This window comes from Drosophila willistoni (assembly GCF_018902025.1).
Source record: "Drosophila willistoni isolate 14030-0811.24 chromosome XR unlocalized genomic scaffold, UCI_dwil_1.1 Seg144, whole genome shotgun sequence".
NCBI lineage: Eukaryota > Metazoa > Arthropoda > Insecta > Diptera > Drosophilidae > Drosophila > Drosophila willistoni.
Genome location: NW_025814057.1, coordinates 9501458 through 9528390, shown reverse-complemented (window position 1 = coordinate 9528390; position 26933 = coordinate 9501458). Strand labels below are relative to the sequence as shown.

At 35.6% G+C, this 26933-nt stretch overlaps 1 protein-coding gene across 1 annotated transcript; it reads left to right on the top strand.

Annotated features, from left to right (window-relative positions):
• The first annotated feature begins 17421 nt into the window (after nt 1–17421).
• Nucleotides 17422–26099, top strand: LOC6639312 (protein charybde). The gene is made up of 4 exons (XM_002061722.4): nt 17422–17553; nt 24318–25098; nt 25267–25377; nt 25456–26099. The coding sequence occupies exons 1-4, from the start codon at nt 17487–17489 to the stop codon at nt 25532–25534; spliced, it is 1038 nt and encodes a 345-aa protein (XP_002061758.2). The 5' UTR covers nt 17422–17486; the 3' UTR covers nt 25535–26099.
• The last annotated feature ends 834 nt before the right edge of the window (nt 26100–26933 follow it).

Here is a 26933-nt window from a genome sequence, read left to right as displayed (position 1 = left end):
GTTCCCCATTTGAGATATTGCCTTCATTTTGGTGCGTTGTTAGTGGCGACAGTTCATGCTGGTTGTGTGTGTGTGTGTGTGTGTGTTGGCAAGGACAAACAGCAGCAGCTACACCAGAAATCACTCCTGCCACAGTGGCAACTGCCACTGCCACTTGAAGTGAAGTTCAAGTGCTGTAAGTCCGTCCGACTTCTTCCTGCCTTCTGGCAATTGCTCTTGGTGTCGAATTGCTAGGACAAAAAACAAAGAAAAGAAAAAAAAAAAATTTAAATCAAAATATATAAAAATTCTACAACAACAAATAATTGCCTATAAATTGGACTTTTGACCAGGTCAAGAGAGCTCAACGTGTTTACTTTAAAAGTATTTCGGGAGTTTGGGGGCAGAATATTTTTAGATTCATTTTGATTTTGATTTTATATATCTATAAATCAGTACAAATATTATGTCCTTGGAATTTAAAGAAATATACTTTAAGGAACATTTATTTCCTTAAATTCTAAAAACACTTTGCAAATTGTCTCCTTTTCAAAATGACTGAAATTTTGCAAAGGACAAGACTGAAATTAATTTAATCTACAAGAAAAATGTGTACAAAATTTATTTTCAATTTTTGTCACATAAATAGGGCGTTAAATCAGTTTTGAACCTAAAATTTTGAAATGAAATGTAAAAAAAAACACAAATATGTATGAAATAAATTTCTTCACTCACAAATTTGGAAAACGAAATACTTATTAATTGGAAATTAATTCGACTACAAGAATAAAGTGTAGAAAATTTTAGATGAAATAAAATATTTTTCCACAAAAATAAAATAAACAAAATTTTAAAATGAAAAAAAAAATACTTTCAATGAATTTTTAACACAAAAATTTTAAAAAGAAATAACAAAATTGTTTATAAATTTTAAATCAATTACAGAATTTTTCAAATGATGTTGGATTTTGTACAAAAAAATGTTGTATTTTCTTTATTTAGTTGGGACTAAAGTTAATTTTTTCCTAAATCGTTTGTTTTTCTATGATTAAGAAAGATATATTTGTTTGTTAGAAACAAGAAACCTATGTATGTAAACATACACATATATAACATATAGTACTTTGCATATTTTCTCTATCAGTATGCCAATTTTCAATTAAACTTTATACTAAACGTATTCCTAGAATATAAATATGGAATTAAATTGCTTAAAGGAGTAAATTTTGTCGCTGTGCTACTTTATATAGAAATGCAAAATCTTGAGGCGAATGCAAATATTGAGCAATTTGTTTCTTCCTTTTTTTTTTTTGTGCCGCAATAGTATTGGTCTGTTGACCTCTGACATAAGGGCATCCCGTTTACTTGCTGTGGCCCCTTTAGTTGGGTACCTTTTGACCCTAAGCAAATATGTAGCATACTTTTTAGGGTTCGCTATGAAAATTTTGTAAATGCGCCTAAATTGTGTATGCCTATACAAATGTGTGAGTGTGTGTGTGTGTTTAGCAAAAGTATTCTGCATTTTTGCAGATACAAATTGAGAATCCATGTTTGTCACCTCTTGGGAGAGTTTTGCTGCAAAAGTTCTCTTCTATCATTCGAGCGCTTTGCTTTTCTTTAGCCAGTTGAAGTTTTTGTGTGTGTTTTTTTTTTTTGTCTTTTGTTTCTTTTTTTCGGGGCGTCGTCCATTAACCCACATTCCGTTGATGGGACATTACCAAATCCCTTGCTCTGCTTAGCATTCTCTTTCTCAATCTCAATCTCTCCTTCCCGTTCTCTTTCTCTCTATCTATCTATCTTTTTGTCTCTCCTCCGCCTATCTGTGGATCAGTCTAAATGTTTTTATGTAAACACCGAGAGACGACCCCTCTATATCACCAGCAGCAGCAGCAGCAATACCCTTCTTCCCTTTCTCCTTTATCTTTCTCACTCTTACTCTTTCTCTGCCCCCTGCCTTTGTCTGCCTTTCGTTTTGTGTTGTAACTTTTTTTTTTTTTTGTATGCTCTGTCTCCCTGTGTGGACTGTAATTGTGTGGTGCTTTGTTGCCGTTGCAGCTTTTGCACTTTGCTTCCTTCCTTGCGCTTTGTTTTTCGCCTAGCGAGCAGAATAAATGTACACAGCGACACCGAATGAGAATGTTAAGGAGCAAGACCAGTAGGAGGAGAAGCAGGAGCACTAGTAGCTGGTTAGCTGGGTTGGCTGGTTGTTTGAATGGCGGACAGCTTCAGCTTGCTACTTGCTACTTGGTACCGGGGACCTGACTGCTTTCCGTTTTGTTGGCATTGCCTTTTGTTGTGCCTCCTCTTCGCTCTGGCCCTTTCCCTAGTAGCAATCTTTCTGCCTCCTTCCCCCACTCTCTCCCTCTCTCTCTCACTCTCTTTGCTCTGCCTTATACAATGACTTAAGCTGAAATGTCAATTGGATGTGCAAGGAGAAAAACCCCAACCAGAAATGAAAATGATGAAGAAAATACACCCCAGGGTAAATGGCAAACGAAAAGGAGAGTTTCTAAGCTTACTGGGAATGGGGTAGAGGGGGAGGGTGAAGGGGCAAAAGTGCTTATGACAGCAGCAGCAACAGCAACAGCAATGGCAGCAATAGCAATAGCAGTAGTAGCTGTTCGGAAGCACAGAAAATCCTTTCTTGGGCTAATAGAATTCAAACGCACGGAGGCTTTGAATAGGTTCGTTTTCGAAGGGCAACGCATTGACGACAAGGACGAGAACGACCATTTGTGCCGACAAGGAGTTTAGCTGGCGAAAGTACGTGACATTACCCAGCCATTGTAATGGGTAGTAGCAGCATGTAAGTGAACCGGCTATTCAACGAGGGTTGATCACAAAATTCATTATCCAAATTAGCCAGATAATGAAAAGGTAACAATCAAGTCCAAAATTTTCAGCAGTTTTTGAAAGCTGCCAATTTGGATTAAGATTTTTATCTTAAATACTTTGGTATTAGGCTTATTATTGAAACTTAGTTAAAGATTTCAAAGTTATACATTTTACAATACAGATCCATATACTTTCTAGGGTCTAAATTCGTAACTAAACTGCTTGTCGTATAAACTGCTTGTCTATCGAATAGAAATATCTACATTTTCGATTAGAAGATAGCAAAAGACATTTCATTTCGAAAGATTTACTTTTCTCAGGATCAAATATATTGAAAATATCGAAAATTACGTTCCTAAGACGATATCGATAACGATATTTCATTTCGAACCAGTCAAACAACAAGTCAAGCAATTTATTTGAACCAAAAACTTACAATAAAGTCAACTAATGTAGAAATCTATATAAACCTATAAAGTCGGTCAAAGTAACTCTCCTAGACTCTTTAATGTGTCTTGCTTTAAATATGAAAATCAAAACAGTTTATCTATAGATAGACCTGTGGAGTTATCGATAATCGAATATGGCTTTAAAAATCGATAATTGGATTATTAACGTTTCAAGGTGTGAGAAATTCCTTAAAAAAATGTATAAATATAAAAATTTAGGTCAAAGAAGTTTTCTATTAAAAATTTTTTTGTTATTATGGTTAATTTTTCTAACCTCTTCAATCTATGGCTAATTATTTAGATTGATAAATCAAACGATAAAGTTAAATTTAAACCAAATTAATTAGTTACTTTACTTTGGATTAGGAGGATAGAATATGAATATCATATGAAATTCATAGAGAAACCCTCTTGGTGGTCGCCGTCCATTCTTCTCAATTCTATGCCGGCTTGTAAGAGATGACTTTGACGTGCCCAACGCACCGGTCCGGTCATTGAAGCTCCTTCGAACCGTACGCCCCCGCCTGTATATAGTTTGTTTCATAAGTTTTTTTTTTTTTTGGTAGAGAAAAGGAGGAGCAACAGAAGAAAAAAAAAAAGAAACCATTAACGACGCACCATGGCCAGCTTCCTACCAAGCTTCTTTGCTTAAATTGAAAAGCAACAAAAAAAAAAAAAAAAAGAACCCGAAAGCAAATGGAAAGCACAAAAAAAAAAGTGAAAAGCTGAAAACTTTTAAAAGTTTGAAAGTTGGCCATTTTGTATTTTTTGGAATGGGTTTTGGGAGGGGAAGGACTACGGTGCTCATTTGGTCGCGCTTGGAGGCTTGTCCACTTTTTTGACATGACAAGGGACGACGGACTAGAAGGAAGAAATTCGGTTCTTAGCTCTGTTTCTGCTTCTGGTTCTGGCTAATGGCTGTGTAAATGACAAAGTGAATTTTCTATACACACACACACAAAAACACACACACACACGTTTAGAATATGTATTTTTATGTATATTTTATTTAAGTTGCCATGTTAGAAAATTTGCTAATAGCATTGAAAAAAAAAACAACTAGAAAGAAATAATGCAACAAATAATTTAAAATTTTCCAAAAGGAAAGAGGAGATACAAAATTGTAAATTGAAAAAAGGACACTCATTTTTACCCCAAACTCCTGAATCATCTTCTAACTTAATGTTAAAATCTATTTTATTCCATGCACTGTTGTGAGTAAAATTGTTTTTTTGGATACACTCATGATGAAAATAATAAGTACACCCCTTAAAATTGAACTTTTTTGATTTTAGATTAGCACAACTTTTTTTCTATTAACTTGAACACAAAAATTTAAATGCTCTTTTCTTTATTGAACGTTTTTTTATAAAAATTCATTAATTTGTAAAAGAAAAATAATTTTATTTAAAAGTTACGACAACAAAAAATGTAATGGCAGATAATTGTGCTTGATGAAAATAATAAGTACACTTTAATTGACTAAGTCAAAATTAATTTTTTTGGTTTTCAAATCACTGAAAATCTATTTTTGTTTCATTATGTGATTAATATCCAATGTATCCACCATTTTTTCACCATTACTTTTTCCATCCGGTTAGGGATACTCTTAATCAAAGCTTGGCAAGACTCTATCGATATCTTCTTTGACGCACTCCCTCAATTGACGATTGTTGGCACTTTTTTCTGTTCCCGCCTGAATCTATAGCTGACCCCACAAGTTATCGATGGAATTCAGATCAGTAGAACATTTGACACATTTGAATGCTCCTCCTAATTTAATTTTTGGACTCAGGTGGTATACCTGCAGTTTAAGTTAATAACAAAAAGTTTGTCAGCCTTCCTACGCCTCCCTCCAAGTAAATTTTATACTATATAGACTCGTGTGATTCGAAAAAATTTTAAATTTTTCTTGCAATATTTCAACCAACCCAATCAAATTTGGAACACTTTTATTTCTTAACAATCGGTTTGAACGAAACGAAATTTTTTTCTAAAATAATAAAATGAATTCGGGGCTTCCCCGTAATAGTTAGCAATCAATGAGAAACACGCGTTTATGTATGTACATATTACGTGAAAAATTTTTCTGTCGACTTACAGGGTTTTTCGATTTTCCGTGATGGCTCTGGTCCCGACCGTCCCGGATAATCAAGGTTCAACTGTAGTTAGTTTACCTGGTGCGTGGTATATCAAAGTCGGTGCTATGACTTCATTGAACTTTTTTCTTCTTTAGCGTGTGCTAATGAAGTTTTAGTCTTATAAAGCGCCGATGATTTGATTATAATTTTGAAAAATCACAGATTGTTTGGCAGATTTGCCATATTTAATAAAATAAATATTGAAAAATATTCACAAAAAAAGTTGTTATAGTCATGAAGACACTTGTTAGCATAGTTAAAGTTCTACTACTTTAAGGGCAAAACAAAAATGTAATTAAATCAAAGTCTTAAGGCGGCCTAGTCCGCTCCTCATTGTTATTTCTAGGCAGCACAAAAGGTAAGCAGATTGTTTATACACAAAGAATTCCAAACATCAGCAAATCCCATCATTAGCAAACTTTGCTTTAATACATTGATTAAAGTAAGCAGATTAAGGTAAATTGATTTAATTTCTAAGAAAAAGTTTTCTTCTTTATTTAAAGATATTTTAAATATTTAAGTATTTGCTTTAAAATTCTATTTTCAATAGATTTTAGTTATCAAAATGTTTTCGATTTAAGCTCATTAAAGAATTGTCAAACCTTTTCTATCTTATAAACTTGAAGAAAGTTTATTCAAGAAAAATTGTAGCTTTAATCCAAAGGAGAGGGAAAAAGCGATTTAAATTATCCATAATAATGTGGACTGAACAAAAGCTAATAGTTGTCCAAACCAAATTCATTATTATGTATTATTATTCTCATTGTTTGTTTTTTATGTCACAATTTGTAATTTTATTGTCGTTATTAATAAGCGGGCGGAGTCCAGGTGGGCCCCTTCTATTTCACCCTACTGGTATCTGACAACCTGTGGGAACTAAGCGAAATGCTTTTCAGATGGTGGTGGTCAGGGTCAGAGGGGGACCCAAGAGGTTAGCGGAGCGGTGCGGTGGTGCGGGGTGACGGCCAAGCGTTCGTAACTGTTAACTGTAATTTCATTGCATTGTCTATTTGAATTTTGCATAAGTCAAGCTCAAACAGTTCAATTAAATGGGCGTCGGCCCAGCTGTCTTAGCCATGTCATTTAGCTACTTTCAGTCCGATTCTTGTGCATTGTAAGGTAAATATATCGATTCTTCTTGCTCATTCTTTGTCTCTCTCTCCCTCTCTCAGTGTGTGTGTGTGTGTGTATTTGTCATTTTGTTTTCTTTTTTTTTCTTTTCTCTCATTTTAAAACCGAAAATAAAGAAACGAAATGACAACAATATCTAGTTAACAGAAATAAACTCAATCAAATACATATCCTTGATCATATCATTTGCCGCTGACTTTTGCCCTTCCGAAAATATTCAATTCCAAGCCAAATAAGTTATGCAATTGTCAATATTTGATGGTCCCATCAATTTACCGCCACGACAGCTGAAATGCTCTACACTGAGCAAAAACAAAATGAAATTTTTATTGAAAAAAAAACCTATAGAATTTATATCATATTCGTATAAAGTAATTATTTAGGGATTTATCAATGGCAATTTTCAACACTGACTTTCTTGTAGAATATAGAATATAAAAAAGCGGAAAAAACATACTCAAAAGATGATAAAACTAATCAATGACAAATCTAGGGCTCTGAAATAGAAATCTTTGCTCCTTAAAGTATGCAATAGGCAGTCAAAGAATTCATTTGTTGAAACATATTAAGGAAACATTGGGGAAAACATTGTTGAAACGAAAAGCTGGAAATCTATTGAGAACTATGAATACTTTTTCAGTCTATTGCCTACTTTAAGGGGCGCGGTTCACCATATCACTGTTCTGTATATGTCTATCTACGACCCTAAAATCAATAAAGTTGTATACAAGTTAATAAGTTAAAGTTTAATGATCGAAATTTCAATTTTGAAACAAAAAATTTCCACGAAAAATAATGTAAATAAATATTAATATTTTATCTTGTGAGTAACGGAAGAAGCTGACTATGGCATAAATAATTGATTGTAAAAAAATGTCTAGCTATCTCGACTCAATGCAATTCATGACCTGGATTTGTGTTCTAGCTTCGTTTTGGGTTATAAAATGTTTACTTTTGACATTTTCTCGCTCAGTGTTCAATTTTTTTTTTGGTCCATCAAGACAGCGAGCGTGAAAGACCAGGTGGCCCCCAAGGGAGGGCGACCGACCGACTTACCCATACCACATCAAGCGTCACCATCAAGTATTTCCCTCATTTCGTTTTGGCTGACATTTGACATGATTATGTACATTTGTTTGTGCGGACAGAAGCGGGCTAGGAAGTGGCGGGAAGTTTTGGGGATGGGCTATAAGGGGAGGGGAGGGCTATGTGAGTGGGTGTGTGGGAGTCATCGCAGGTCATGGGCTGGTTGTGCTGTGCGTTGTTCCCTTGGCGTAAAGCTGACGCAATTTGCATGGAGTAAACCGAATCCGACCAACCAACCAGCCAGCCAGCCAACCATCCAAACCGACCACCAAAAACTCTAATCTATCAGCGGTTTTTGCGCTTACCTCGAATATTTGGCTCTCACTCTATGTCTCTGTCTCTGTCTCACTCACTCTTTGTCTCTCTTTCCCTTTCCTCCGTTAGGCAAAAGTTTGTTTCTTTCATTCGCACTTCCTGTTCTTTGGGTTTTGGTAGAATTTTTGCACTTTCCCTTTCCCCAAGTGTCCTTACAACATTTTTTACTTTGTAACGCAAATTCTGAAGTAAGCATGAATAATGCATGCTTTGTATATAAGTGTGTATGTTGGTGTTCCTGTGTGTGTGTGTGTGTGTGTATGTAATTCTTCAAGTACTTTTGCCATGCCGACGACAAGCGCCACACATCAACGCGACACCAAGAACCACAAACCTTCCGCCCAACCCCGAAACCATCTTCTCCTAACCTAACCACCTCTATACACCGACTTTCCCTGGCCCCCGCTCTGTCCCTTCCTCACCTAGGCAACCTATTTATATTTTCCTCTTTGCCAAGTTGTTTGTATCCTTGCTGTGTGTGTGTTTGTTTGTGTGTGTGAATACGAGTGAGTTTTGTGGGGTGTCACAATTTATTGCGCGCTTTTTGAATTACAAATTTATTTTAATATCTGGGTACACAGAGAAGACGACAAAAAACCGGGACATTTAAATAAACTACTAAACATTCTTCTTTTCCGTTTTTTTTTTACTTGTCACTAAACCGTACCCCCTTCTCCACTCTGTAGGTTCTTTTTCACTCTATTCTTTTCTGATTAATACCTTATCATCTTGCTCAAAGAAATATTAAGCAGATGATCCTTAAAAACTCTAATATTTGATGTGAAATTCATACCTTTTTCAATTTTTTTGTCTTCCCTTTTTTGGAAGGAGCTAACACATAATATAGAAACTAATTCCAGGTTCTATTATCAGTATTTTTGAATAGTTAGAATGAGAACTGTTGCGTCTCTGATATAAATTCAATACAATGTTGATTCTAATAATATTTTTCGATGCCTTAATTAGTCTTGGATTTTGAAACAGATATTTCAGTTTACAATTATAATCTTAAAGACTAAAATTTTGAGAGTTTTAAGTGTTTACCGAATAGTTACTTAAAAATATATTGTTAAATATTGATTTAGCAGATGAAAACCTGATTGTCGTTTGCCATGAAGTGGATTTTTTCTATAAAATACTATAAAATGTTTTTTTTGAAATGCTTTTAAAATCAATGTTCTAGGATCAGCTCAAAATAACAGTAAACACTGTGTTAGAGTTAACATTTTGTTTTGGAGTTCATCCTTTTATTTTGGATAACATTTCAGTCATTATTTGGTTAGCTATAACTTTCTGGGAAATATGCTATTGAAGTTGCCATTCTATTGAGTTAATATGACTGTTTAATACCCTTTCTATTCAAGTTAACATGCTGTGAGAGTTTCCAATTTGGCAGTTATAAAACAGTTAACATTGTGTAATCGTGTCCTGTAAAAGTCACACTTTCTGTTAAGAAAATAGTGCGCAACAGTTGTAACAGTTAACATTCTGTTACATTAAAATTATAGTCCTTACGATATTCCATAACAATCTAGTCAATTTCTTGCATATACTTATACTTATATAAGAAGAATTTGTCTAATCTACGTTGTTGGATCTTAAAATTTTTATGCCAACTACATTTTCTTATAAACCAATTACAGGCCTGAGCCAACTATAAAGAAATTTAAATGAAATCTATATACTGAATTCATTCCATCATTGTCCAGATGCCCAACGAATTCGAAAAAGTAAGTAGAAGGGCTTACAAAGGAAATATAGATAAATAAGACCAGCTGATGCCTGGAATTAACTTTTTGTACTTGGATATAAAACAATATGCGTTTTGATACGATGTTGGAGTGTAAGTGGGAAAGTGTTGTTGTTGTTGTTGTTGTTGTTGTTGCCGGTTGTTGCTGGTTGTTGTTGAAGTACAAGGTAAATGAGAGAAAGGAATTACATCTTTCTACTCAAGTATTTCATTTTCCATCAATTTAGCAGTCATGTAACATGCCCTTGTACCTGCTCCCGCTCCTGCTCCTGGTCCTGCTCCTTGCCTCTGTCTCCGTCTCCGTCTCTGTCCCATTCCCTTTTTGAAGCCTTAAAGCTGTCAGAAATAAGCATGCCCATGAGGCCGAACCAAAGCGAAATTGAGCCGAATGGTTAGAGCCTTGGCAATATGAGTCCCAGTCCACACCCCCAACCCCACCCGCTTATGGTCCCTCTAGTCCGCCCCGTGCCGTCTTATCAAACCGCACACGCAGTCATCATCATCATCATCTTCAGAAGAGGCAGCAAAAAAAAAAAAGAGAAGAAAACCTACTACATCATAAACTAGATGGTGATATGCGGGATATGGGGTGGGGCAGGGGGGAGGGGGAGTGGGAGAAGAGGCGTCATCAGCCTGGGTGGAAATTATGTTGATAACCTTGCATGATCCTGACATTAGAGCCTGGGAACTGAGAGCTAAGAGCTGCTGGCTGCTGGCTGTTGGATGTTGGCTGCTGTTGGCATTTGTGGCATATGAGTTGGCCAGGCGCACGTACTTTGGCTTAAGTATATTTAAGCATATGGAGAGAATCAAGTGAAAATCAATAAAACCCAAACACGTCTACACAAATCACATGAAAATCGATGTGAACGACGCAAAACCACAACAGCAGCAGGCAACAACAGCAACAACAGCAACAACAACAGCAACAGGACCAGAAAAAGTAAAAAAAAAAAAATAAATAATAATAATAAAGAAAGAGGGGAACACCAAGGAAGTAAAAAAAAAAACTTTCCTTCACCGAACTTCATATATCCTGTGAAGTGAAGTACCTTTCCCAGTTGCCATATCAACAAGCAGAAAGCAGTTCTACAATAGATTCAGAACTCTTAAACTAGATAATCCGCATCAACATCAATTTGTTAGTCAATTTTTTTTTTTATTTATTTTTTTTCTAATTTCATCTGCAAGAGGATTAGGCGAAAGATGTGACTGACTGATGACTGATTTCCTGTTGGCTCTTTTTTAAATCAACTCTTTTTGTTTTAATGAATTAAATGAATAAAAGAAGCCGATGAAAAAAATGTTAAAATTAATGATATCAATTACTTGATTTTCCTATCAATAATTACCTACAGATTTTTAAATTTAACTCTTGATAATTCACTTAGAATTATATCTTCTTTAAAGTAAATATAAAAACTTATTTATTTTATTATCTAATATATTATAATGATATATCTGTATGTATATCCACATATATCATCATATCTATAAGTATATTATATTTAGTTGGAAAATGCATTTTCTTTTATATAAAGAAAAACTTAAAGAATTTTCCAAAATTCTCCTTGATTTTATAAAGAAATAATATTCCTTATAATATTATAAATAAAACATTTACACTATTTAATATCTTTAAAAAAAAAACTTTGCTAATATTTCATTCCATCCAAATATCTCCATTTTAAAAACACGAAAAATGATATCCGAAAGTTATCAAACACAAAAAACTAAACAGTATTTTTCTTCTAAAATGATCGGCCAATGTGTTATTGTAAATTGTAGAAAACTTTGCCCCATAAAGTATGCAATAGTCTGAAAAAGTATTACTTATTTTCAACAAATTTATAACTTTTCCTAATGTCTATTAAGAATGGATTATTTTTCAACTCACAGGGCATTTAAAAAAGCAAATAGTTAGCCTACTTTAGGGGGCAACATTCATTTCACAATTTCAAGCTATACAATATTATTTGCAAAATTGTGTAAAGTTTTACTTGATTGGAAAAGGGAAAGATATATACATATATAATAAACGAATATGTTGCTTAATGAAATATTTATTAAAATAATCATATAGATGACCAAAATTCATTCCTACAGATCGACAAGATCGACATGTATATGTGTGTGTTTCTATGTGTGACAAGGATTTCGTAATGCCCTTCCTGGTCTACATTGTGACAAATTGCTAATACTCTTTTTTTTTTGTGCCAGTGTATGACAGAGAAAGAACAAAAAAAAAAAATAACGCAAAAGCAAGAAGCGAACTCAAAGGATTGCTGCCCCTTGCTATTGCTATTGCTGTTGTTGTTAGTGTTGTTGTTCTTGTTGTTGTTTTATTGGCGAAACGTGCAACGCATTGTAAAAGGCAACCGCATTGGGCTCGACTCGGGGCCACACTAAGTGGTTCATTCGTATCCTATTTTCAGCAACTCAGCCCCGCCTCTAGTCTTCTCCCCCCCTTCGGTTAGCTGTCGACTAGTCTCCCGAATACCCCGTTCATTGGTAGCTTTAGTCAGGCTTTGATTATACATAGGTATTGGATGAATAGATGGGCGGGGGGAGGGAGGGGTTGAGGGTTAAAGAATGGGGTGTAATGGGATGTAGTGTGGCGAGGGGATACGTTTGGGGAAGGGCGGGATTGGGGGAATCTCTTGCATGTAGTTTTGCCTCTGCCTCCAATCAGTTAGCTGCCACACAGAAGTTTCTGTTTGGAATTTTTGATTTTTGTTTCGCCTTTCAGTGTTCGTTTTTGGTCTTTTGTGATGATGAGGAAAAGATTCCGCTGCCGACGTCGCCGCTGCTGCTGCTGCTGTTGCTTTGGAGACAAAGAGAAAGAGTGGCAGAGAGAGGGGGGAGACAGTGAGAGAGAGAGAGAGAGTGAGAGCTTTTAGCGTAATTTCTCACAATGCATACTGACTGGATGGAACGGTGATGTTTTCAAAGTGCTTTTGTATGTTTTTGCCATCTACGTGTTGCAAAAACTTTGTTGTTTTTTTCTCTCTCTCTCTCTCTCTCTGTCTCTGTCTCTCTCTGGGCCAACTGAAAAGAAAAGTCACCTAATAAACATTTCTTCAAATTATTTATAGTGTTCCTTTCGTTTCTGTGACCATTAGAGAACGTTTTCTTTCGCATTTTTCTTTTAACCACCAATGCACGCAACTGAATATAATTAAGTTCTATAACTATAAAGAGACCCATTCTATTGCATACTTTTTATTGCAATTGCCCTCCTCTTGCAATGCATATAAAAATGGCCCTCGTGAGAAAAAGGTTCATATATTATTTATTATTATTGAATTAAACCAACAGTTAAGAAGCACTTAAATACAGAGGAAATTTATACAGGCTAATGTGTGCAATGCAATATGTTCTACCGATATATTGAGTAATGTGCTTGTATAATACATTGTCCAATGCATTGTTCAATACATTGTCCAATGCATTGCTCAATACATTTGACAATGCATTGCTTAATACATTTGGCAATGCATTGTTTTTTATATATTTGCTAACACATTGCATAAATCATTTCGCAGTACAGTTGATTGAAAAAATAAGTATTTCCATTACATTTTCTTCTTATTATTTAGAGTTTTTGAGCAATAATTTGAAATGTTTCAATCTTAAATTGCTTTTACTGCAATTGGGGATGAGACACCTCATGAGGAGGTGCACCACTTTGTGCTGAATGATGTGTGTGTGTGGGGGGGGGAGTCGTTCTGGGGGTGCTCGTAAAGAAAATCTGCGTCTAGGGTATTTTCGTGGTTGAGATAACACTGAGAAACGAGTTTTATTTTTTTTTCATTCTTGCTTGCTTCTTCTTTTTTTTACATTTTATTTCCGGACTCTGGTCACTGTCATTGTGATTAGGTTGTCCAGCATAGAGTAGAAAATTGTTGCCGTCCGCCCCAAACATCTCATTTGACAGAAACTCTGGGACGACACAGCGGGACGTATTTAGGTTAAAGTTGTTTGGCCCAAGCGGAATATAAATCATGCATTTGATTAATTGTATGCCACTGACTTTTATCCTGATTCGACATTTGCTGCAGTGAGGAAACGGAAAAAAAAATACAAAAAAAAAAAAAATAAAATAGAAGGAAAGAACCACCAGCAGGAATATCAAGGAAAAAAAAACTGGCCTTTAAAACTTTTACCATCGATGCTTTCGACGATGCCGTCGCTGTCGCTGTCGCCGTAACCGACACCGATGCTGACGCCTCTGCTGCCGCCCCCATGCTGTGTGGAGAGACCCAAGGCCCAAAACATCCAATCTCATACCAAGAAAACTCCTCCAACTCCATCCAACGCCATCTTCTTCTCTATGGAACGGCAATTGTGTTGTGTAAACATTTTTTCAGCATTAACTGACATGTGTAAATCCCCACATCACTGACAGGACCAACAACAACAACAATGCCAAAAGAAAGCAAAAAAAAAATATATATACATATATTGTTCTTGTTGTTGTTGTTGTTGAATCTTTCTTCTAGTGCTGCAACTACGTGGCATCCACATCCACATTTTCGGCAACGAAGCAGTGACAAATAGCTAAACAAGGATTGTAGAGCAGAGAATATGCAGGAGAAGCAGAAGCAGCTAGCCAGGAGGGGTGGGGGGTGGGATGTAGGCAAGGATGATGGGTGGGTGGTTGGTTGGTTGGTTGGTAATAGTAAAGCCTGCCCATCCGGCTGACTGGCCAACACCATTGGCGCCCATTTTTTATGTGTATTAAGATGAATTGTTTAAACAGTGACAGGCAGCCTTTGTGTGCCGGTCGCAAAATGTTTTCCATACCCTATAAAACGCACCAAACTGACAAAAGGGTATAACAAAATTTAAGAAAAATATCATATATAGAAGATATATGTACATATTTATTAAATATCAAATTTAAAACAACATAGGTTAATATTTCGATAAAGAATATAAAACAATTAGATATTGTAAGTAAATTCAATATATTGTAGAGTATTTCGACTGACTAGCAACATATTTAGCATGTCCTTTGTCTAAGGGTTTTAATAGGGTTATCAAAGCTTTTTAAATCGAAATTCGATTTCAGCAAAAATGTATGGAAAATTTCATTAAAAAAAAAAAAAAGAAAAAAAAACATTGCCAATCTCTTGGACTAAAAAAAAACTTATAATTGGCATTACAATTTTGAAATATATTTTTATATTTTTCAATTTTTGAAGAGCTTTTTAATGTGTGTTTTAATCGAATCAAAAATGATTTTATTTGCATTTTTAATCTCTTTGAAAAGTTTTACAGGTCTGAGCCTTTGCCTATTGCCAATTAAATGTTCAGTGCAAAAAACAACAACAACAACAACAAATGTATTAAATCCTATTAAAATTACTACAAAATTGAACTTGACCAAGCCTGGCAATTTTCACAAAAGAAAAAAAATACATTACCATACATACATACATATAAAAAATGTTGATAATTGAATTATTTTTATGCAATTTAAAAAAAAAATGTCTCCTCTATAGTCTTTGATTTTTTTTATGCAGTCTCTGACATGTAATTTTGTCAAAGCAATTGGCTGAGCCATTATTTTGTTAAACTTCTATAATCAACTTAAAAATTAAAAAAAAAAAAAAGTAAAAATTTAAGAAAATTAATGCATTTCATGCGGTCATTTTTGATGTAAAGGGAAAGATTTTTATTATTTTTTTATTATATAATTTTCAATTCTATATAACAACAAAAGTCCCTTAGGGTAAATATAATAATTGTTGTTAAGTTTTGCAATTATTTGACATTAATAATTTAAATTTCAAATGCAAAGAAATGAGAAATCTGTATTAAATGATTTAGAAGTTTAAGTTAATTAATTTTTAATAATATATTTTCGAGTGATCTTAATAAATTGAAATTCAATTCAAGTCAACTTGCATTGTGCCTCCCCGCAAAGATTGAGAGAGAGAGAGGTTTTTAGAGATTGTGGCAAGTTCTGAGTGGAATTGGCAAAGTGATCTCAACTGTTTAACTCAAACTCAAAGCACTTCAATTCCACTCACAGAGAGTTTCACGCTATGGTAATTTTTGCTCAAGAGTAAAATGTTCTCTTTGAGCGTTTTCTCTCCCTCTCTAGCTGTTTTTCTCTCTTACTCTCTTTGAGTGCACAAATGTAAGCCGCAAATGAACAGCTGATGTATGGTCTCATATATGCAGCATATGCAGCAGCTGGAAATACACTCAAATACTGCGACAGAGAGCAACACAGAGCAACAGAGAGAGAGACACGCTGAGAGAGTTTATGTTGGAGTATGGATAAGACGGGGTGAAGCGTGGACGGTGACATGCGCATTTGGACATGGCACAGTTCACGGCCAAGGGAAAACTCACTCCGGCTGCGACGTTGGCAGCGCTGCGACTGCGATCGGAAAATTGCTATAAAAGGCGACGTGCACACCGCCGGCCGGATAGTAGCTTTGGAAAACTGCTCTGCCACAGAAGTTGCCGCCGCCCGTCCCTCCAGTTCAAAGCTGAAGCAGAAGCCGAAGCAACAACAACAGCAAGCAGCAACAGCGCAGCCGTCCCCCCAAGTCCAAGCTCTATCTCTCTCTCTTACTCCTACAATATAAAAAACAGCAACAGTAACAGCAGCAACAACAACAACAGCAACCATACACATCAGTATAAGCAGCAGCAGCAGCAGCAGAGCCGTTGCTCTCACACTTAACTAGTTACTACTTGCTCTTCTTGCTCTTGCTCACTCTCGCTCTTGAGCTCTGCCTGTTAGTTAGCAGAATAGACGGCCTCCGCACGCACGCACCTCGAGAGTCCAATTCGCCATACAAATAAAAAAAACGCATATATATATTATATTAAAGAAAAATATAAATTCAAATTGAGAAATTGGGGAAAAAATATCGGAACTTTTTTTTTAATAAATCTGCGAATATTAAAAAAAAGAAAACCACCAACAAACCCCCATGAAGATACAGACAAGTATATATATATCGAATATATATATTTAAATAAATAACTGAGCACAGCAGCAGCAGCAACAACAACAACAACAGCAGCAGCAACCAGCAACAACAACAACAGGACGCGGGGCGGCAATTTCCGTTGATTATTCTACACGTGTTTTTTCCTTTTTTTTTTTTTGTTTTTTTTTTTTGCCAAACTTTTTAATTCACTCGTAATGTATTAGAAAGTTAAAGATATATAATATATATATATATATGTTGAAAGAGCCTAGAATAACAAATTTAGTTGTTGATACTTTTACCCAAATTATTTGTTAAACAATTCAAATTGAGAGAAAGAAGTCGTCGTCGTCGTCGTCGTCGTGCCGTAGCAACAACCGCAAGTAACAGCAAACAGCAACAAAAACGTAATGTGAAATTCAAATTGAAGAAACTTTCAAGAAGAAGAAGCAGAGAAGCAGCAGCAGCCGCTAAACACAAAAAAAAGAACAGATAAAAAAAGTTTAAAGTAAAAAATTTTCAATTCTTGTGATTAAAGTGCATTTCTACCACATACAACAACAACAACAACTAACAAACAAACAAATACATAAACAAATATATGTATTTCATCATCATCAACATCAACATCCACAACAAGCCACACACACAAACAAACATACACACAATAAGAAAAAAACGCAACGAAATTCATAGAAGAAGAAGCAGCAACAACAGCAGCAGCAGAAAATATTCACACACAGATAGAACAAAAACAAAATAAAAGCTTAAGAAGAAACACAAAAGGCAAAGGCAAAAGCAAAGGAAAGGAAGAAGAACAACTTTAAAATCTAACGGCTCATCTATGAAGATGGAAGTGCTCTCAGTACAAAATCATATTCAGGGACAATTTGGTGTCAATAAAATTAAAGGTGAGTACACAATAAATAAATATTCTTCTCTTTTTTTCTTTAAATTTAACAACTCAGACTATCTCTAAGTTAGTGCAAGTGTTAGTGAGTGGGAGTGCATATGTATGTATGTGTGTGTGTGTGTTAATTAAGAAACAAAAGTGCCGACTGTAATTTAAAGTTAAATTGCTGTTATATTTACTCAAGTCAAAATTCCATTTATAACAAAAAAAAACCTTAAACAAAACTTTAAACTCAGATTAGCCGCCGGTTTATAGTTTTTTTGTTTAAATTTTTTTCAAGACTTGCCGAAAAACCTGACACTTTTCAAGGCATTCTCAATTTTAAAGTCCAACTGCAAATGTTAAGAAAAAAACATTAAACTTGTGCTTTTTTCGCAAAGAATTTGAGTCATTTCGTTGTGAAACTTTAAAGAAAATTTTATAATTTGAAAATTGTGTGCAAGAAACATTGAAACAACAAAAATTGTATTGAAAAACCAAACTTTAAACCTGTTTTAGCATTGCAGTTAGTTTTTTAAAGTTAAAAAAAGTTTTATTGGTCAAAATATAATTATTTGTTTGCAAGTTTTTTTAGATAACTTTCTGCAAAAAAAACAAATTATTAAAGAAATGCAAAAAAAAATGTTTGTAAAATTTAAAAAAAAGCAAAAGTTTGTTTCATTAAGATTAATTTTCTTTTGTGAAAATTGTTAGCTGGCCCGAAATCAATTTGAGTTTTGTTTTATTAGAAAAGTAAAAGAGAACCCTTTACAATATTTTTCCTGCTTAATTTTTAAAAATATACATCTGTACATATATATTAAAGTTAGACAAAAAACCGTTGATTTTTTTCACAAAATTAAATCAAGTTAATATAAATATCAAATATCTTATTTGTTTAGATTAAACGTTTTGTTTGCCGGTTTGAGATTAAGATGAATTTGTTGGTAAAATTCTTAATTCGAAGAAAAACCAATAAGAAAATCTTTTCTATGTTGGCTTCAGTTTGATCATAATATTAAAATATACATTAATAGTTGAAAAAAACTTGTTTTTTAACATTAAAAGTTTGTCTTTAAGTTAAGACCTTTTATTTTTTGTTGAAAAAGTTAGTTATTTTCTTTTAACATTTGAATTTTGAAGCAAATTTTCTTAGTGAAGATTTTATACTTGTAAATTTTACAAGTTTAATTTCAAAAAACAAAAAAACCTATTTTTTTCTTTAAAAATTTTTATATTTGATTTAAATTAGTTTTTCCCAAAACAATCAATGGCAACTTAAACTAGTTTTAAACTAAAGAAATTATTAAATCTAAAAATAAATAAATATATTTAAATATAAATTACGAAATTTTAAAACCTAAATTCATATCTAGAAAAAATTGTATGCCAGTTTTATAGTTGATCAGGAAAATTATAGAAAATTACGTTGTTTCGCTTTAACAAGAGCTAAGAAAAAAATGTCTCAATGATTTTTAGTTAAATTCAAAATCAAAATAAATAGAATTTATACATACGAGTGCAGGAAATGTAAAGAGTTTTTCAAGTTTTTAGTTTAGTTTACTTAACGCCACGCAAAACGAAAAGTATTGACTTTTGAGGAGGAGAGGAAAAAATGTTTATCATATTTTTCATTGGGCGATATTGATGGATGGGCGCGCTGAGTACTTCCGCGGATCGTCACCCCCTCCCCCACTTGAGAATTTTGATTTAGTTATGTGTATTACAAATTAATCTTAGTATTTCATATGTACATACATACATAACCATATCTTTACACAATTAGGTAAATATTTCATCTCTTCTAAGAATTTAAGCCATAATTTTACTGTGCTTGCTGCTGCTGCTGCTCACTGGGCCAAAAACGAGTGAGCAAAGAGGAGGGAGGGGGGAAGAAGAGGAGAACTTTTAATGCCATTATGGCCATGTATTTCGGGGTTTATGGCCCATTTTTGATTCAATTAATTTTATAGCGTATGGAAACATTTCATTTGATGTTTTCAACAAATTTTCCAGACATAAAAAAGGGCAACAAACATTCACTCACTCACTCAGTCAGTCAGTCACTCAGTCAGTCAGTTTATCGATGTTTCTTTTAAAAATCTTATTTTATTTTTTTCCATTCGCCCTCAGCAATTAAAAGTTTTCGTAAGGTAAAATCTTTGACTAGCCTTGATTGGACATTTAAAAATTGTAATCAGATTAAGAAAATTAATTAAGTTTTTCCCTCAAAACAAAAATGAAAAAGAACTTTCATTTTAGTCATGGAAAATTGAGTTAAATTTTGTTGTGTTTTTTTTCTTTTGGCCGAAAATGTTTATACAAAAAAAATTGGTTATTTTTGTGGGGTTGAAATTTTTGTATACATATCTGTCACAGGATGTCTGGCTACAACAATAACAAGAACAACATTTTACATGCCCGTTAAAGGCTATGCAAAATGACGTCAAGAACGGGGAAGGGGAAAAGATCTTTCTCCAATTCATGCTCCTTTTCATCCTTCTTTTTAAAATTGAAGAAAACTTAAATTCATTTGTTGTTAATGGTGGAGCTAGAAATTGGGAAATACTTTTAACTCGAAAAAGGATCATGAGGATTGATATTTTGAGTGTTATGCAGGGTATTTTTTTGTTGTTATTTTTTGGCAAGTCCTTGTTGTTTTGTTAGAGAGGAGAGGCGAAAAGCTCTTCATCGTTTTTGAGGGTTGAAAAGAATAATTTGCATTATGCATTTTGCATATACAATGTGCCTACCTATACATAAAAACATACATGTACATACATATAGGTATATATATACATATGTATATATGTATGTATGGTATATCCTGTTCTTGTGTCTGACTGGTAGGGGGGATAATGCAACATCCTGTTAATCCTGTCACTTTAAACTTTTGCACCAAGTAAGAAAAGAGAGTTGTGTGCAAATTAGACAGGGGACCTAGACATAGAGGAGGCAGACACACACACCACACACACACGCACACCACATACATACATACATACGTACATACATATTCGACAAACAAAAATGTAAAATCACCCAGAGGCGAAAACAGGGCGTTTGACGACGACAACATGCAACAACATGTCGCCCCACACACATACACAGAGAGATCCAAACATGGCAAAGCCCGCTCGCTCTCTCATATTCAGTCAGTCAGTCAGTCAGTCACACTGTTGTCGTCCATCTCTTTCCCTCTGTGTAGGCCCCACCATTTTGTACCGCCCTCGCTATCGCCCTCTAGCAACGTATTTGCAGTCAATTTAATTTCATGACTGACTGAGCGCATGCAATTTTATTTTCGAAGGACATACGACGACGACGACGAAGCCAGCCCAGCCCAGCCCAGTCCAACCCAACCTCAGTTCAAGCCATGCCAAGCTAAAGCTATGCCATGCGATGCCAAGCCAGACCCAACAGACATGCATATTCATGCATATGCTAGTCAAATGTCGAAGCCAAACAGTGAGAGAGAGAGAGAGAGTGAGTCAATGGGTGGGTGGAAGAGTGGGACAGACAGGGTCGCCATGTGACCACCGGCAATAATGTTGTTTAATTAATTACTTAATTTCTTTGAATAAACATTAGTTATGCTCATGTCCTTCTCACCCCCACCCCCACTCCCACTCCCACCCCACCCAACTCACTCTTAATGGCTGTAGCTGATTTTCGTTTTATTTGTGCAGAGTGTAAAGGGTTATCAAGGAGCTGATTTAAAGTCTAACATCCTTGCAAACCAATCAACTTACTTACATACGAGCACGTAATGTGAATGACTACCGAAAATTGCTGGAAATGAATAATTAATCGTCAACTGCTTATCGATTACTTACAACACCCACACACCCACACTCCAAACTCGTACATGAACATATGTACATATATGTATGCATGTCCTTATGTATATTTGGTTTACTTTCGGGGTTGTTCTGTTATTTTGGCAGTAATTTTGCCAAAATATTTAACCCGTTTTTTTTTGTAACATATAATTTTATGTTTCAATAGAAAATACATTTCTGAATGTGGGAGACGTTTCTAAAAATCAAGATTTTTAATCATAAAAGCTGTGAGAAATGTTCGCTTTGCCCCTCTAAGGGTTAAATGACGTCTACACTTAATTTGGTAGCCTCTTACCAGTTGAGTGGTGGTAGAGGGGGGAAGTCCCTTATCTAAGGCGTTAGTTTTGAGCGTTTCAATAGATGCTTATAGCTTCTAGGAACTTCAATTACTTAGTTAGAGCCCTTAGGGTGAAGATTTGCCTAAGGAAGGATGAAGCTAGACGGAACGGTACTGGACTTGTCCACTTCAAATTGTGATATGGTTGTACATGCATACATACGTACATACATACATACATAGGTCTTTCTACATACATACATATGTATGAGTTTTTACCTAGCGGAACTTTAGGCACATTGGTCGTACATACTTACATACATAAATACATACATATGTACATACTTACATCCATACATACATACATATGTATGTACATACAAATATTGAAATCCAAGGCCATGCCCATAATACATGCCCACCCACCCACTGTCTGGGATTGAAGTGCTGCACAGAAACACACACACACACACACACATGTATTATGTACATAATAACAACAGGAATGAGAGAGTGAGTACCCATCAACAGCCAACAATCATGTTTGAGGTGTGCGGTTAACTTGGATGAATTGATGCTGATGCTGCTGCTGCTTTAGTCAGTCAGTCTACCGCTGCTTGAACGGATGGCTAGGGTAGAGGCCGGGGAGAGGGTGTATTAGAACAGTGGATGGAATGCCTTGTTGTTGTTGTCTCTCTTTCAAAATCAAATATGCATACAAAAATACATATGCATACATACTTACAAATGTATGCATGTACATACATACATACATATGTATGTGTGTACGTGTATATGTAAAGTATGTGTGTGCTTTGTAATTAAATGTGTGGTTGTCATTTGTGTGTTTCCTTTTTGGTCTTTCGCTTTTGACTTTGTACAAACCCTTCTTCTTCTTCGACGTTTTATTTTTTTTCTTTTTTATGGACATCAGTGACACTTGACAAAATCCAATACAGAAAGAAAGAAAGGGAAAGAAACATACACACACACACTCTCAAAGAGTGAGAGAGAGTGGCAAACATGTGCCGTTAATTTCTTAATTACGCGCGGGTGCGCTGCGTGCCTAAACGAAAGGTAACAGACCATGGTACGACTAAAGAGGAAGAAGGAGAAGGAGAGTGCAGAAAGAGCCAGAGAGAGAGAGAGAGAGCGCGGGAGGAGCTCTGGCACTGTGTCTCTCTGCTGCTGCTGCTGCTGTCCATTCACCAACAGTAGAGACAGAGTGGGGGGGTCTGGGTGCTTAAGAGGGGGTGGTAGAGCGCGGAGGGGGAGGAGGAGGCTCTTCAAAGAGTTTCCGCGCTAATTACAAGACGTCGTTGAGACAAGCCAAGTAGTTAATTTGTTCGTATGCATTGTAGGTGTCTGTGTGTGAGTGTAAAAGAGTGTATGTGTGTGTGCAAATTGTAAGGCATGGCAACAGCAAGAAAATTTAACTGCTTTTTCATGTGTACATACATACATACATACCTACATACATGTACAAACATGTCTACGCACCAAAAGCAACAACACACAATGGCCATACAGAAAAGACAATGGGGGAGGCAAAATGGTTATATTTCCCTCACACAAACAATTCAAAAAAAAATACAACAAAAAATCTCTCAAGATCTAGTCAAAGAATAGCAATTAACTATGTACATACATACATACATACACATCTATGGATGCACATGCATACATATAAAAGTCGAAAGCCCAAAGTAATTATTTACATTTTGATCTCCTTACAAAAGTAAAATATGCACACAACATTTATGACTAATGAAAATCTATTTTGTCCTACTGTGCGATTAATAAAATAACAGCAAAAGAAATAAAAACGTCGCGGTGCGTATGCATGTGTGTGTGTGTGTTATGTACTTATGTGTAGTAAATAGGTAGGTTTAAAAGTAAGGAAGACGTCATAATAAAACCAGATGAATGCCATGAAATAAGGAGGGGGACAGAGAGGGAGTGGGAGGTACACACATATGCATACATACTTACATACATACATACATACATACATACATACATGTAGATGGGGCAATGCAACTGCAAACAAAATGTAAAAGAAACTGACAAAATGAGAATACAAAAGTAAAGAGAAGAAACAGAAACAGCAAAAAAATAAAAAAAAAAAAACCTTTCGACTATGGGGGGTAGCCATTGCGGTTGTATGGAATGAAAGCAGGGGAGAGAGTGGGGGCAAACGGCAAGCAGACAGACAGACAATCGGTCGTCAGCTGGAAATATAGAAGCCGAACAGAACGGCTGATTTTCCAGCTGTTGTTGCCAGGTGATTTTTCAGTCACTTTGGAAGCTTCTTGAGTTGAGCATATTTGGGGCGAGCCTGCGCATTACGCGCTTCACTTGAGTGAGAATTTTGAGTGCTTTTTATTTTGGTGGCGGTGGTGTGTGTGTGTGAGTGTGTGCGTCCGTTGTAATGCAAGTGGACTTGTATGTGAGTGAGAGCGAGTTAATGTATGTGTATGTGTGCAAACATCAGCTGTTTTTTTATTGGTCTTCTTCTTTTTGGTTTTTATTCCAATTTCCGATTCCTCTTTGCTATGCCGGTCGGTCGGTCGCTCTGTGGGTCGATGAATTCATTTGTATGTAGCTTTTCGCTTTTCTTGAATTTTATTGTTATCTGTTTTTCTTGTTTTGTATTTTGCGCAGACTGGACGAGTCCGTTAACCGCACCAGGAACAACGGGCGTTGGCGTTGCATCACCGGCCCATCCAGCAGCAGGAGCAGGAGCAACCGACGAGGAGGACGAAGAGGAGCACGATCTAGAATTGAAACTAGACGTGGTGGATAGCATTGGCATCGTGGATGTCGATGTTGTTGATGGTCATCCCGCATCAGTGCTACACATGCGTCAGCATCAGGCACTTGGTACACGGCACTCTGGACCGACGACGGGTCCGATTCCTGTGCCACCATCCAGTGTGACAGCAGCCAAATCATCATCATCCTCCTCAATGGCGGCCAGTTTCGATGTACTGAATGGCGGTGGGGGTGGTGTTGGGAGCGGCGGTGCTGCCTATCATCATCACCATCATCATTTGCATCATGCCTATATGACCAATGTGCTGTCCAGCACGGCAGCAATGTCAGCTGTCAACAATAACACCACCCCACCGTCAACGCCGGCAGCTGTTGCCTCCGCCGTAGTGTTGCCTGCTTCACCGCTGCAATCGACGGCCGGTGCACGTTTCGGGGCCGCCGATAACTTGGATGATGTTAGCGCCATTGCTGTGGAGGAGCTATCACAGCAGTTGCAGTGCAAATTGCGTGACGCCAAGAGTCGTCATTTGGCCTGCACTGAGGTAACACTACCATATGATCTCACCCAGCGGATTGCGGCCGAAATTATAAGGATGTCGGAGCGTGAGCCATGTGGCGAACGTGCCTGCACCATTTTCATTGAATTTGAGAGTGAGCCCAACAATGTTAGGTAAGTTCTATTTAAAAATATAATAATAATAATTAGCTTAAGGCCTAGTAGCTATAGCTAGTAAGAAGATTGGCTTTAATTTACAATCACTGCCCAATCACAGTATAAATAAAATAAAAAAAAATAATAATAATATATAATTCAACTCTCCCTCCCTCTCTCTTGCAGACGCATTGCCTCCTTTAAGGTAGATCCCGATACGGTATCAATTTTTGAATTGTATTTAACATTGAAACAGGACAAAAGCGGCTGGACCTCCTTGCTACCGCAATTTCTCAAGTAAGTACATATACATACATGAAGGAAACGTTTTCCATATCTAAACACTTTGATTTCTTCCTCTCTCTCTCTCTCTAGAAACCTTACACGCAGTAATACCATCATTATTAGTCCGGATTTCACATTAACCAAGAACAAGCTCTATTCATCAGAGTGAAAGCCATCAAAGGACGGGACTCGGGACTTGTCGTATTCTTTGGACTATTGCTAAATTCAAAAAACAAAAACCAACTCAATCCCTCCGAACAGAAAACAAAGCAGCAACAGCAGCAGCAGCAAACCAGAAGAATGCAGTAGCAAATCAGTGCAATGGACGACATCCTGACTTCCCGGACCTCCCCATCCACCACCATCACCAGCACCTTCACTTCCTTCTCCATTACACTTACTCTAATCCTTCAATTTCGTCAAAGGAAAACCAACCCAAGCAATCCCTAAATAGAGGCAAACTTTGGACCACTAAAAAGCAAACTCCTGCAAATAAACAAATCAACTCACAAAAGAATAAGTAAATAATGAAGAAAATACACACACACACACACACACACGAAGAGAATTCAAAAGAGGAATGAATGAAGAAAGAAAGAAAGTAAGAAAAAAAAGAGAGAAATGAAACAATTATTTTGAAACAAATCAACTGCAGTTGCAGGCAACTCAAAACTCTTATTGGACTGACTTTTTGGCTTAAACAAAAAAAAAAAAAAAAACAAAAAAGTAACTTTTTGAAAAACAAAACAAAAAACAATACCAACAACACACAAAAAATATTTAAAATATTCAAAAACAAAACAAAAAAACGAAAAATGAGAAAAACAAATCCAGAGAACTTCACTCAGTGAACGGTTGTCGGTTATCCGTTTTATTATTAACAAAAAACAAAAAAAAAAAAACTTAAAAAAACAAAAATAGAAGAGAAAGAAGAGGAAATCAAAGTGTAGAAAGAAAGGAAGAAAAGTGAAAACTAAATCAAAAGTAAACAAACAAAACAAAAAACCCCCAAAACAGAAAAAAAACAAAATAAAAGAGAGAGTATTAGCTATGTATGTATGGATGGATGGATGCAACACCAAAAGTAACAACAAATTAATCCAAGAAAACAAAAATTCTATACATTATGTAGTTGGTACATGTCTATATATATGTATATATATATATGAATATATAGATGTGTATTTATAACACATAAAAGGTGCGCCATCTGATAAAAGAGGAAGAGATGTGATACTATTAGTTTAACTTCCGATTCGATTCGTTTGTATTCACTTGTTTTCACATTCGAAAATTGTTGAACTTTTCAAAACTTGTTCAATTCAAATACTTTTCGTTCATATACATACATATGGCAAGCGATCGGTGCCGAAGTGCCATTGCTGAAGATGCACGATCATTTACGATCGAAGTAAGTGTGACGGCAGATCTAAAAATCTCTGTTCGTGTAATGAGCTGCTCTCAAGTTCGATGACAGTTTCAGATATTTTTCCACATTGAGTCAGATGAGTCACCCTAATATATATATACATATATATATTAATGATAATGTTTTTCTTCAACCAATC